Genomic DNA, 12,484 nt, shown 5'->3' on the forward strand with positions numbered 1-12,484 from the left:
GAAAAGCTTTAAACATTGATAACTCAATTTATTTTTAAAAATTTTAATGTCACATCAACATGGGTCTAACAAAAAAACCTGAACACTCACACTGTGAACTTACACCATCCACCCAAAAAAGCATTTAAAAAAACACGTAACGAGGTTAATATCAAAATTAAGCTACCTATGTATGACTATAATTTTCTAAATGAGCCTAACTATCCTTAAAATCATGAATTTTAGGACATAAAGATAGCTCCCGCTCACTAACGGTAATCGTGAGGGTAATCGTAAGGGTCCAAGTCGATCTGCACTGAAGTATGAGCTCTGTTCAGTCGCATTGGAATTCCTTCAGCAAGGAGTGTTCTCAGCGTGGACACATCAGCAACCAAGCGGTTCACCTTCGGATAACCAATAAGTCTTTTCAGGGGTACATAAAACCTCTTTCCCACAGAGTAGGGTTTGGGGGACTTCTCTATTTGGGCTACTTGGGCATCGGTGAGGAATAATCCGGGCCGTCTGACCAAGCCACTGTCAGTGTCTTCTTCTGACTCAGGTTCACTGGATTCCTTTCTCTTCATAATCCAGACATACTTCTGTCTTATGGCTTCGACTTCTTTTAACACCTCCGTACACAATACAAACAGGAGGAAGTGTTTTTGCTGTAAACTCGGGAATGAGGCTGTAAAAACCTGAAGGCAAATCAAAATGCCACAGTATAATGGGAATCAAACTACTGACAGACATTATCTGATCTGCTTTTAAAAATTCTAATTATCAAGATCAAAGTCACAAAAGCCACCACCAAGTCACACTATTCACAAATTCACACTAACCCAATGTTCCTGTACTTGATATTAGAGGGAAAAAGGCAAAGAAAAATTGTTAAAAGGGAAATGTGTTGGGGCGCCTGGGTGGCTCAGTCGGTTGAGCGGCTGACTTCGGCTCAGGTCATGATCTCACAATCTGTGAGTTCGAGCCCCGCGTCGGGCTCTGTGCTGACAGCTCGGAGCCTGGAGCCTGTTTCGGATTCTGTGTCTCCCTCTCTCTGACCCTCCCCTGTTCATGCTCTGTCTCTCTCTGTCTCAAAAATAAATAAACGTTAAAAAAAATTTTTAAAAATTAAAAAAAAGGGAAATGTGTTGTTTATTCTTCACCATTCCTCCTGAACCCAACCAAAAGGGTCTAAGAAGCTTAAGCTTAGAGGCTCATCTGCCAACAGTCATTTCCTGAGCCACGCTGTGGAGGAAGTCTGCTGGCATTCCTCTTTCCTGCTGCTGATCCTGACAGATTACAATGGGGGGGGGGGGGGGGGTGTAGCTGGCCCAACCGCTTGGAAGCTTTCTAGGATTCCAGATCTTTCTCTGTGGTGCGCATTGAGATATGGCAAAAGGCCAGGTGGTCTCCGGGACTGCAGTAGACCAACTGACACCATTTGTGAGCATGAAGGATCTTCCTAGGGTCAATCTCAAAATAAGGTCATTTACACTTATCTCTACAGTGGGGACTCTGTACCCACTATAATTAACCATCCTAATCTATGTGCTTTTTGCCCCGGTAGCTACCTCACAAAGAATACTCACAACTTGATAAACATGTTCCTCTGGCTCTGAAATGCGGGATCCAGTTGGTTTTGCCAGGATCCAGCTGCCAGGATCCGGTTGCTTTTTCTTGAAGATCCCTATCTGGGTACAGTATCCAACATGCTTAGCCCATGGTGGTGGAGCACCCACACCAGTAAACTCTACAGTGTAACTATAGAGTTTTGCCACATTTGAAGCCCTGAAATCACAAGAAACCATCTTCTGAAACTTAGAGGTTCTGTTAAAGAATCTCCACTAGAATAGAGCGTAAATACAACTAAAATACTTTTGTTGCAATTTCTTACAGCACCAGATAGTGCCAAATCACAGGTTTTGCTTACTTCTGAGGGGCTTTAGGATAATGAGTGTCACTTTCCAAGTGATCACAATGACAGAAAGGGAAAGTTACGGAGAATTTAGGAGTAAATAAGACCATGATGACTACAGTCCCAACACCTGTTAGGGTTTGCAGTTATGCCGGAAACATGACCACCCTTCAAGCTCCTGGGAGGAAACACCCCTGCACATGAGGGCATGAAGCACATCTTCACCTCCCCACACCCTGTTCTGTTTCCTCCACACAGATACTCCTAATGTTCTCATATAAAAAAGCACCTGGTGCACCCCATTTTTCCACGCTTGCCTGTGGGACATAAAAAATAAACTCCCCCATTTATTTTGCCGAAATATGCTGGTCCTTTAGGGTCTTATTAATTGCTAAGCTGCATCCTGGGAATTTTATTATGATAAAATAATTTCAGTAATGTATAGGGGTCAAGATTGACTTCATAGTACTTTAAACTCCTGTGGGGTCCCCCGCCCCCCAAAAAAACAAAGAAGCACTTTATGAAATCACCAGTGTTGAAACTGCGTTTGGTTCCACTCAAACTTGTGATCTGAATTTCTAAAGGTCGATGCTGGAAACAGGGGATTGAAATCTGAGTTTGGTGTGCTGATGACAACCATGCCTGGAGAAAAGTACCCAAATACGACTTCGGGAAACTTGGCCAGATCTTCTGAATCCAAATGTTCTATTCTGAAATGGTTAACGGGAAGGACAGAATGAAGTTCTCTTGCAATTATTTTCCTAGTTGATTTAGCAAACACTTTCTATCTCTACACTGATTTATCCCCTCTCTGAATATATAATAGTACTTACATGACCTAAAAATCAACTATTCATATATTCTCACTCTGCCCATCAGCCATGTTGCCCGCTCCCTGGCAGGATGCAAATACAACCACTTCTGTGGTAGACCAACCAGGACAGTGAACGTGTAATGAGAAAACAGGCAAACCCAGACACCGGGATGAATAGCCAAGTGCCAGAGACTACATGTGAAGTCTGCAGCACCAACAATGAATAATGGATTCAAGCATGCAAGGGGAGACTGGCAAGCTCCCCAGGAGCCCTGCAGGGCCATAACCAGAATGTCTTAAATAAGTTGTGGGCTTCAGCAGCAGATCCCAGTAGAGTTGTCTACCCACACCCAAGGACAAGATCAACTGCCAATACAGGCAGCCAGTAGGAACATATACCTTGACTGGGGGAGTTATCAAAATTAGCATCACTGGGGAGAGACAAATGGACGTTGGGCCTCTGTGAATGGAAGCCCGGAGAAGGACCCAAATACCGTTCTACAGTATTCCAGGAAGGCATAATCACCAAGAGCCAAAACATGAGTATTCTTATTAAAAGTGAGGTGAGGGGGACTCATTATTTAACACCCCTGCTTTTAAATACATTCTGAATTTGGGGCAAAAGGCTATGATGGGTAAAACCTACCCTTAAATAATTCAGAAAAGGGTAGGGGAGAAAATTGATAGGTGAATCTGCATAAAGGGTGATCCTGGCACTGCTTGCAGCTTACCTGTAAATTTGAAATTTCTGAATTAAAGCCCTAAAACATGCTAGTAAAAAGCCAGTCCAAACTGTCAAGCATATACTTTACAAATCTGAATTAAGAGGACTTAAATCTAGTTAGGACACTAATTTACGGAGATTAATTCACATTTTTCTAATAACTTCAACACAGTAAGAATACTTACAATTCAATACATGTTATCAAGTCAAATCCAAGCAAGCGGGAGTCTTTCTCTACAGCAGAGCCACGATACAAGACAATACTCAAATCTAGGTCCCTAGGACCTAAATGATCCCCTATTGACGGAGACAACTTATCACTGCAAAAATATAGAAGGAACATTTGAACACTCTAATTTAGAATATCTCACCAGCTATAAATCTGATCTTTTGATGATTATCTCCCTATATCAGTTTTCCATGACTTGATGTATTAAGCATAGGGGTAACTTCCTCTCAAAATTGGCCAATGAGAACAAGATTTTGAATATTGCTGTTGCTCAATATTTTTGGTCTTCCCACTCCCTTTGGATCAGTGATTTCAAATTTTTGTTCTGTAGAGGAAAAACATTCCTGAAAAAATGTGTACAAGAGAGAGACCAGAGAGCTGCTCTGCCTTGAATTAAATTAAAAGACCTGGGGCAACTTAAATCCTCTGTAATGAGTTGCCTTGGGGTCCAGCATTAAAGAAATTAGATTTAGGGGCACATGGGAGGCTGGGTAAAGCGTCCCACCCTTGGTTTCGGCTCAGGTCATGATCTCAGTTTGTGAGTCCAAGCTCCATGTGGGACTCCACACAGTTCAGAGCCTGCCGGGGACCCTCTCCCCCTCTCCCCCTCCCCAACTCCCACTCTCTCAAAATAAAATAAACTTTTTAAAAAAAGAAAGAAATTTAAGATTTTGCCACTTGAATTACCTGTTCCAATCTAATAGACGATCCATGAGGAGATCTACTCCAACAAGTTCTTGAACACAACTATGGAATTTCAGCATGCATAAGAGTGTGGCGTTACCACACCCCAAGTCTGCAACCTACAGATGAAATAGAACATTGAAGACATAGCCAGAAGTCAAATATGACCAAAGCCTCTTTAGGAAACTGGGTATTAGAAATAAATTACAATATAATAAACCACTACGCCAAGATCTTTTTTGGTAGAAAAAAGGTACACAAAAAGGAAATTAATCTGAGATATTAGATGGGTTGGCGGTGAGGCAGATTTGTGGATTGTTACAAGTAAATTCTAATTCAGGTTGAGTACCAAGAGCATCCTAGGGGCCTGGCACAGGGACACCACACATGGCAAGCAGGCACCCCACACATGGCAAGCAGGTACCCTATACAAACTTTATACCTCTGAGCTTCATAATTAACACAAAAAAAGGGTGCCTACCAAACATCAGGACAGAGCCTGATCTTTACCAGTGCTTTATAATTTATCCACAGTCTTGTTAACCTATTCCCCTTATTGTGAATGTTATGTACTCTTAAATGGATTTTTTAATCATGCCCTAAAGTCTTCATTTACCACAGCTGTATCACCTAAATTTCTGATTGCCACTTTAGGAAAAGGAAATTAAGATAAAAATTTAATGACATTTAAAGGTACCCAATACCAAAGATACCCCAAATCAGCTTCTAGTGTAGCTAATTGGCTCTAATCCAGTCTAAACGGGATATCTGGGGATTTGAACTATTTCTGGATACTCAGACAGGAAAGATTCCATATATCTTAAAATGCACAAAAAGGTTTCCAAAGGGTTTAAAAAACAGACTGAAGTTTACCTCAAAATTCATCCCATTAGAAAACGAAGATTACATAAACTCTCCATTATAGCAGTTACCAGGATGCTTTCAAAAAAACCACTAAGGGGGTGCCTGGGTGGCTCAGTCACAGTTGAATTCTTGAGCCCAGCATCAGGCTCTGTGCTCACTGCATAGAGCCTGCTTTGGATCCTGTCTCCTGGGCCTCTCCCGCTCTCCAGGACTCTCTCAAAAATTAAGTTAAAAATATTTTAAAAAAACAAACAAAAAGCCACTAATTCTCCTCTGGAAAGGGGGGAATACAACTATACTTCAGTAATAAAGGCACATTTAGGGGAGCCTGGGTGGCAGGCTCTGTGCTGACAATGGAGAGACTGCTTGGGATTCTCTCCCTCTCTCAGCCTCTACCCCACTCAGGCTCTCTCTCCCTCTCCTGCCCCTCCCCCTTCTCACTCTCAAAATACTTTTTTTCTAACGCTTGAGGGTGAGAGAGCATGTGAGCAGGGGATCTGCATAAAGAGGGAGAGAGCATCCCAAGCAGGCTCTATGCCGTCAGCACAGAGCCTGGTGTGGGGCTCAAACTCAGGAACCTTGTGAGATCATGACCTGAGCTGAAATCAAGAGTCAGATGCTTATCCTATGGAGCCTCCAGGCACCTCTCTCAATATAAACTTTAAAAAATAAGGCATATTCAACCTATACTCAGTCCTCAAATGTGTTTGACTGCAAAATCATTTCCTTCAATGTTTTAGGTAAACCACAATGTTGTGCCCTGGCCACAATCAGTAATTTTCTTTTCTGAAGCAGGCACACCTATGGGGGAGAAGGGTTACATAGCAAGCACTTAAAAAACCTAATCCCAGGGGCACCTGGGTGGCTCAGTCGGTTAAGCGTCTGACTTCAGCCCGGGTCACGATCTCGCAGTCCGTGAGTTCGAGCCCCGCGTTGGGCTCTGGGCTGATGGCTCAGAGCCTGGAGCCTGCTTCTGATTCTGTGTCTCCCTCTCTCTCTGCCCCTCCCCCGTTCATGCTCTGTCTCTGTCTCAAAAATAAACGTTAAAAAAAAAAAAAATTAAAAAAAAAAAACCTAATCCGAGAGAGCAAATTACAGTCTTAGCAGCTTTAAACTGTGCTTCTATAGTATACCCAATTTCTTGTTAGCCCAACTAGCTAAAGCTTTTCTTCCCACACACGCCTTAACTTGAAGGCAGCCTCTACTCAAGGATTCCCTCCTAGAAAACAGGATAGCCTCAGGGGAATTAAATTGTACCCACCCTCTTATCCCGCTTCCCCACACCCAGTTTTTATACAAAAACCTTTTTTCCCAACTACTGGGATACCGGTTAATTTTACAGTCAAGGGTTCTCCCTATTGCCCTAATCCCTTACCTTCCCTTGTAACAAATCTTTGAATATTCTAAACACACTTGCTAAATCCTTAAGTTTTTTCCTATTTTTTTGACTACACATTTCATAAAGACCCTCTTCAGTGTTTGAAAAGAGAAATACTAGGGTGCCTAGGTGGCTCAAGTCATGATCTTCCAGCACAAAGTGTGCTTGGGATTCTCTGCCCTTCCCCCACTCACACTCTTTTCAAAATAGATTTTTTAATGTTTATTTTGAGAGAGAGATAGAAGGCGAGCAGGGGAGGAGCAAAGAGAGGGAGAGAAAGAATTCCAAGCAGGCTCCACAAGTCAGCACAGAACCTGATGTGGGGCTTGAACTCACAAACCATGAGATCATGACCCAAGCTGAAATCAAGAGTCAGATACCCAAATGACTAAGCCACTCAGGCATCCCAAAATAGATAAACTTTTATTTTAAAATAAAGGAAAAATACCTACCTTCTTTGGTTTATATTGATTGACTATATCTTTAACAAAGAAGTATCTTTGTTTGTATAACGGAGGTCTGAACTCGATCACGTTCTTGCGTGGAACAGTGCTGCGCTGAAACTTTAAACAAAAAAAAAAGTGTTCTCAATCATGCCCAACTTCAGGAACTCCACGAGGAAAAAACAGCTTAATTTCCCCAGTCACTTTGTAATAGCTTGGCCTTTCAACCACTATGTGATACTGCATTTCCTCTCCAGTTCATCTAAGCCTTCTCCTATTTTTTGAGAATCTGGCTTTGTGCTTTCCTAGAATTAAGTCTGCCGAAAGCAAAATTCCTAATGAATTCATTTAATAACAATAAAGTCTCCTAGCCACAAGGGACCTATAGCGGAGTGAACTGCCAAGACTGGAGACAGGAGACTGACAAAGACTTCTTGACCCAACTGAAGTCAGGCTCCTTAAAACCTCTTCTAACTAGGCCTTGACTAGTCTTTGCTTATTAGCCCAGTTTTTACTAAGTCAATTGAGACAAAAATTCCCTACCCTAAATAGCTTATTAAACTCTTATCAGATCAAATTCCTCACCACCACTTTTGTAATCTGATCCCCCTGGGCTGCCTTAATCCCGATTCCTGTTAAATCTTAGCAAGACCCTGACACCCTTGTGGTCTTCATAGACTATAAATCCCATAGGCTATAAATCACCAACTGTTGAATATAGGAGTTAAACCCAAATCCACCTCCCCTACCTACTGTCATGTTTATTTCAGTCCTTGAAAAGCCTTCCTTTTTCATTGAGTTGTATTAATCACTTCTACAAGTGCCAGAATTTCTTTAACATGAGGAATGATTAATCATAATATCTGGATTAATCCAGAATAAATGCAAACATTTTTGAAGTAGGCTTCACACCCAGCAGAGCCCAATGTGCGGTTTGAACTCACAGTCCTGAGATCAAGGGTGGCATGTTCTACCGACTAAGCCAGCCAGGCACCCCCAAATTGCTTTCAATCACTTGCTTACACGTGGCCAAAATCAAATTTCTTCAGACAAAAAAATGCCTCAATTCATCGGGCTCTGCGCTGACAGGAACCTGCTCTGGATTCTGTCTCCCTCTCTCTGCCTCTCTCCCAGTAGCTCTCAAAAATATACATTTTTTAAAGATGTGTCTAATGTAGATTTTAACTTAACAACCAGAAATTATTCCACTTCAGATACACCAATGTGAAATTTCATCTATGTAGATTCTTATTCAATCCCAACCAACACCCTGGGAAATGTTAGGGACTAAATCTGATGGATTTTACTTCTAACTACCTCACAATACCTCTCAGGGAGATAACTCATACAAGTAGGTTGAGAAAAGCAGCATTACCTCTTCCATGCTGTTTTTTTCCATTTTGTTTCCAAGTTTGAAGCTTCGTTGAGACAAAAAGCAGATTTCTCCTTCAAGTTCTATGAATCAGCAATGACTCTTCTATAAACACAAAATATTAGTTCTCATAAAGAGGAGCCTGGACAAGAAAGAACTGTATTAATCGACAAGGACAGGGCGTGGGGTGCCTGGGTGGCTCAGTCAGTTAAGTGTCTGACTTCAGCTCAGATCATGATCTTGTGGTTTTTGAGTTCAAGACCGGCATTGGGCTCTGTGCTGACAGTTCAGAGCCTGGAGCCTGCTTCAGATTCTGTGTCTCCCTCTCTCTCTGCCATTCCCCCATTCACATCCTGTCTCTCAAAAATAAATATTTTTTAAAAAAATAATCTAAGTTTAAAAAAAAAAAGGCAAGGAAAGGGAGAAAGCAGGCTTCCTCCCTTCTCTTTACATATTACCATTTAATCCACAGAATTTACTGAGTATGGTTTCGGGTAAGAAACAAGCACAGAAAGCCCAAGTGACTTTTCACTAGGACAAATCTGGCTAAATGCAGTAACACCCATTCTTCCCAGTTCCTGTTAAAGTTGATACAAACTGAACAATCCTATCAGTTGTGACTATTTCATTAAAGCCCTCAACTTCAAAATTTTTAGGTAGGTTCCACAACCAACATGGGGCTTGAACTCCGGACCCTAAGATCAAGAGTCCCATGCTCCACCAACTGAGCCAGCCAGGCACCCGTCTCCCCTGAATTTCTTTCAAGCACTTGCTCACACATGACCAAAATCAAAACTGGGGCGGGGCGGGGGGGGATGTCCCAAGTAATTTATAAACTAAACGCTTCAACATCTATCCAATTTAGATGGACTTGAAACTAAATTTTGGTTCTCATCCTAAAACGTAAGCATGTCAATCACCTCACTTTTCAGTTATTCACTAAGTCCTATCTCAAGCCACCCCCAACCCCACGCGACCCAATGCCAAAGTCTGCATAGGGCACGATACCCACTACGTCCTACCTCCACGTAAGGAGTTCGACCGCAGAAAAGCAAAGCGCAGAAAACACTGAGTGGGTCCACCGCGCCGCCACTGTATTTATTTAACTTCGGGCCCCGCCCCCGAGCCTCCGCTAGCGCCGCCTCGCCGCGGGGCGTTGCCCGCCGGGGCCACACCTGCACCGCCCACACCTGCGCCACCGGCTCTGCCGCGGTACTCCCTAATCTGCAGGGTAGGTGGCGCTCGCGGGCCCCGCGCCCTGCCCTGTTCCTCTCCGGGCTCCAGGTTCCAAAGCGTTGGTTTTGCGTCTCTAAACGGCCGCTGTAGCGCATGTCCCGAGGCCATTTTCTAGCCTTCCCTCGGAACCTCTGTAGAGACCACTGTTACCGCCACGCCCCGCACCTCGACCAGCCCCGGCCCTCCAGGAGCCGAGACTGTTGAGTCGAGGCGGCGGCGCCCCAGGCGCGTCTGCGGGCCGCGAGCGGGGCGGCGGGCTCCGGCGGCTGTTGGGTTCCTGGCTCTCCCCGTTCGCAGCAAAGAACAGAAAACGGTCCCCGGCAGCGGAAGGCAGCAAGGTGAGCGGCCAGGCGGAGCGCGAGCCAGCCAGCGGCTTGTGTCCGATTCAGCCGCCTCTCAGAGCCTCACAACAATCCCCAAGGGGCCTGGAGAGGCCTCTGGGCTGAGTAAAGTTGGTCCAATAACATCTAAGCCTAGAAGAACGTTCTTTCAGCCCCCAAACCTCCAATTGGTAATTTACGCATGCTGGGGATGCAACTGTATGATCTCCTAGAAAAGTTACTGTATCCTGTCCTTCTCCTGCCAGACATTTAACCTGACACTTTATAATCGGTTATTTCTTTATTGTATGTGATGGAAGGGTTTAAGGAGGCGGAGGGGAGAGATGAGAAGCCGCCGCCTTTGGGAAAAAAAATTTTTTTCTCCATTTTAAAAGACTCAAAAGCTGGTGTTTACCAATGAATTAATAATCCCCTGATATATCATAAATTATATATTAGAACTGTACTTTCAAACAACACATACAATATGCAAAGGACAGTGCTAACGGTTTTGGAATATCACAAGGTTAGATTACACAATCTTTGTTTTTGGTGTTTTGAGGGGTCTAGTCTCATAGTAAAAAGCATATAACTCAAGCTTCACTGTTTGAGAGGTTCCTATTGTCCTGGGGTTAAAACTGCAATGTGAACAGACTGTCTTCATTAGAAGAGCATATTCCTTATTACAGAATGTATAATTTAAACAGAACCATACAGGGGCTCCTGGTGGCTCAGTCGGTTGGGCGGCCGACTCCTGCACAGGTCATGATCTCACAGCTCATGAGTTCGAGCCTGCCTGCCGCACCCCCCCCCCCCCCCCCCCCCCCGCCCCGCCGCAGGGCTCTGGATGGCTTGGAGCCTGGAGTCTGCTTCGATTCTGTGTCTCCTTCTGTCTCTGCCCCTCCCCTGTTCACACTCTGTCTCTGTCTCTCTCTCAAAAATAAATAAACATTAAAAAAAAATTTTTTAAACAGAACCTTACAAGTTAATGACTGAATTCCACTTCTGGGTATTTTTAAATTAATTAAACAAGGAGGCCGTTAGACTGAGATGACTCTAGTGCCTTGGCAGCCCTACATAAGCAAACCTAAACCTCTTAAGTGTCTCAAGGTTAAAACATGGAAACCTAAGAATGTCCAAGGGCAAACAGATCTCTAGGCTTTCCCAAATAAGGTAATTGGTTAAGCTGTAACCAGTCAAATAATTTCCCTGCTTTGCTTTGGCATCTTCCTTATACAGGTCTTTCCTCTAGTTCCTGACGGTGGTTACGACCTACCTGATCTGAATTAATCTTTTCAAATTCCTAAAAATGTCAATATGCTTCAGTTTACCTATTAACGTGTATATACAAAAGAATTGAAAACAGAGACTTGAACAGATATTTGTACACCAATATTCACAGCAGTATTTAGAGTAGCAAAAGGTAGAAACAACCCTAATGCCCATCAATAAACAAAAGTCGCATATATATGGAATGAGATATTGTTCAGCCCTTAAAAGGAAGGAAATTCTAACTTACTACAATATGGTTGAACCTTTAAGACATTATGCTAAGTGAAATAAGCCAGTCACAAAAGGACAAAAGGGAACAAGGAAAAATAATTTTCAGTAGCACACTTTAATGGATATCAGATTTTAGTCCTGTTCATTGTCTTTGAGGTTTTGTTATCTACCTGCAAATGACTGGATCTTGAATTTTTCTAGTTTGCTCCAATATCTGACTCTCTAACATTATCAGTTTTCTCCCATCCTTCTGACTTGGAATCAGTAATAACATAAAGTGTCCTTTTCCAAAAGCCCTGAAAGCCAAAGCTGGTTAATTTGATATGAATTCCATGGAAGTCACCACAACACTTCATGTATGGACAACCTTTGTGCCTTGTTATATGGGCCAAACCAGAAAGTTCACTAGAACACCTGGTGACATCACCAGAGACATTCACACTGCATCCCAGGAAAATCTATGGTCACCACTGCCTCTCCTCAGTCTGACTGAAGATGCTTCAAGTCCAGCATCTGGAAATCTTCTCAATTAACTGCCCCTTTGCACCCAAAAACTCACTTTGTAGTCTATCCCATAACTTCTGTTTTTCTTTTACTGGGGGACCTGGGTGGCTCAGTCAGTTAAGCACTCTGACTTCCGCTCAGGTCGTGATCCCACAGTTCATGAGTTAGAGCCCCACGTCGAGATCTGTGCTAACAGCTCAGAGCCTGGAGCCTGTCTCCCTCGTTATCTGCTCCTCCCCCGATCATGTGCTGTTTCTGTCTCTCTCTCTCTCTCAAAAATAAATGTTTTTTAAAAATTAAAAAAAATTTTTTTTAATAAATGCCTCTTATTAAATCCTGATTGCTTGTTCCATATGGCCTAACTTTGGGATCTCACCTGCAACACCACTTCATGAAATGAGGCACAACTCTTTAACTTAACTGACTTATTCTCAGGGTTAAGAGAGTGGCTCAATCAATAAGGGGTGCCTGGGTGGCTCAGTCGGCTGAGCATTCAACTTTAGCTCAGGTTATGATCTCATG

General features: G+C 43.2%; 1 protein-coding gene across 1 annotated transcript; it reads right to left on the reverse strand.

Annotated features, from left to right (window-relative positions):
* Nucleotides 1–27: 27 nt before the first annotated feature.
* Nucleotides 28–9,798, reverse strand: HENMT1 (HEN methyltransferase 1). Its single transcript, XM_015075042.3, has 8 exons — nucleotides 9,422–9,798; nucleotides 8,403–8,504; nucleotides 7,037–7,147; nucleotides 4,346–4,461; nucleotides 3,615–3,749; nucleotides 2,422–2,601; nucleotides 1,566–1,764; nucleotides 28–674 (listed from the first exon to the last, which is right to left on the reverse strand). The coding sequence occupies exons 2-8, from the start codon at nucleotides 8,424–8,426 to the stop codon at nucleotides 249–251; spliced, it is 1,191 nt and encodes a 396-aa protein (XP_014930528.1). The 5' UTR covers nucleotides 8,427–8,504; nucleotides 9,422–9,798; the 3' UTR covers nucleotides 28–248.
* Nucleotides 9,799–12,484: the final 2,686 nt, after the last annotated feature.

This window comes from Acinonyx jubatus, chromosome C1 (genome assembly GCF_027475565.1).
Source record: "Acinonyx jubatus isolate Ajub_Pintada_27869175 chromosome C1, VMU_Ajub_asm_v1.0, whole genome shotgun sequence".
NCBI lineage: Eukaryota > Metazoa > Chordata > Mammalia > Carnivora > Felidae > Acinonyx > Acinonyx jubatus.

What these genes read in the sequence shown, in the direction of transcription:
- HENMT1 (XM_015075042.3), bottom strand. Translation starts at nt 8,426, where the DNA reads ATGGAAAAAAACAGCATGGAAGAG. An exon ending in CGTCTATTAGATTGGAACAG is followed by an intron (nt 3,750 to 4,345) that starts GTAATTCAAGTG and finishes ATATTTTTGCAG; the next exon opens with TGATAAGTTGTCTCCGTCAA. An exon ending in AGGAACATGTTTATCAAGTT is followed by an intron (nt 675 to 1,565) that starts GTGAGTATTCTT and finishes ATTTGCCTTCAG; the next exon opens with GTTTTTACAGCCTCATTCCC.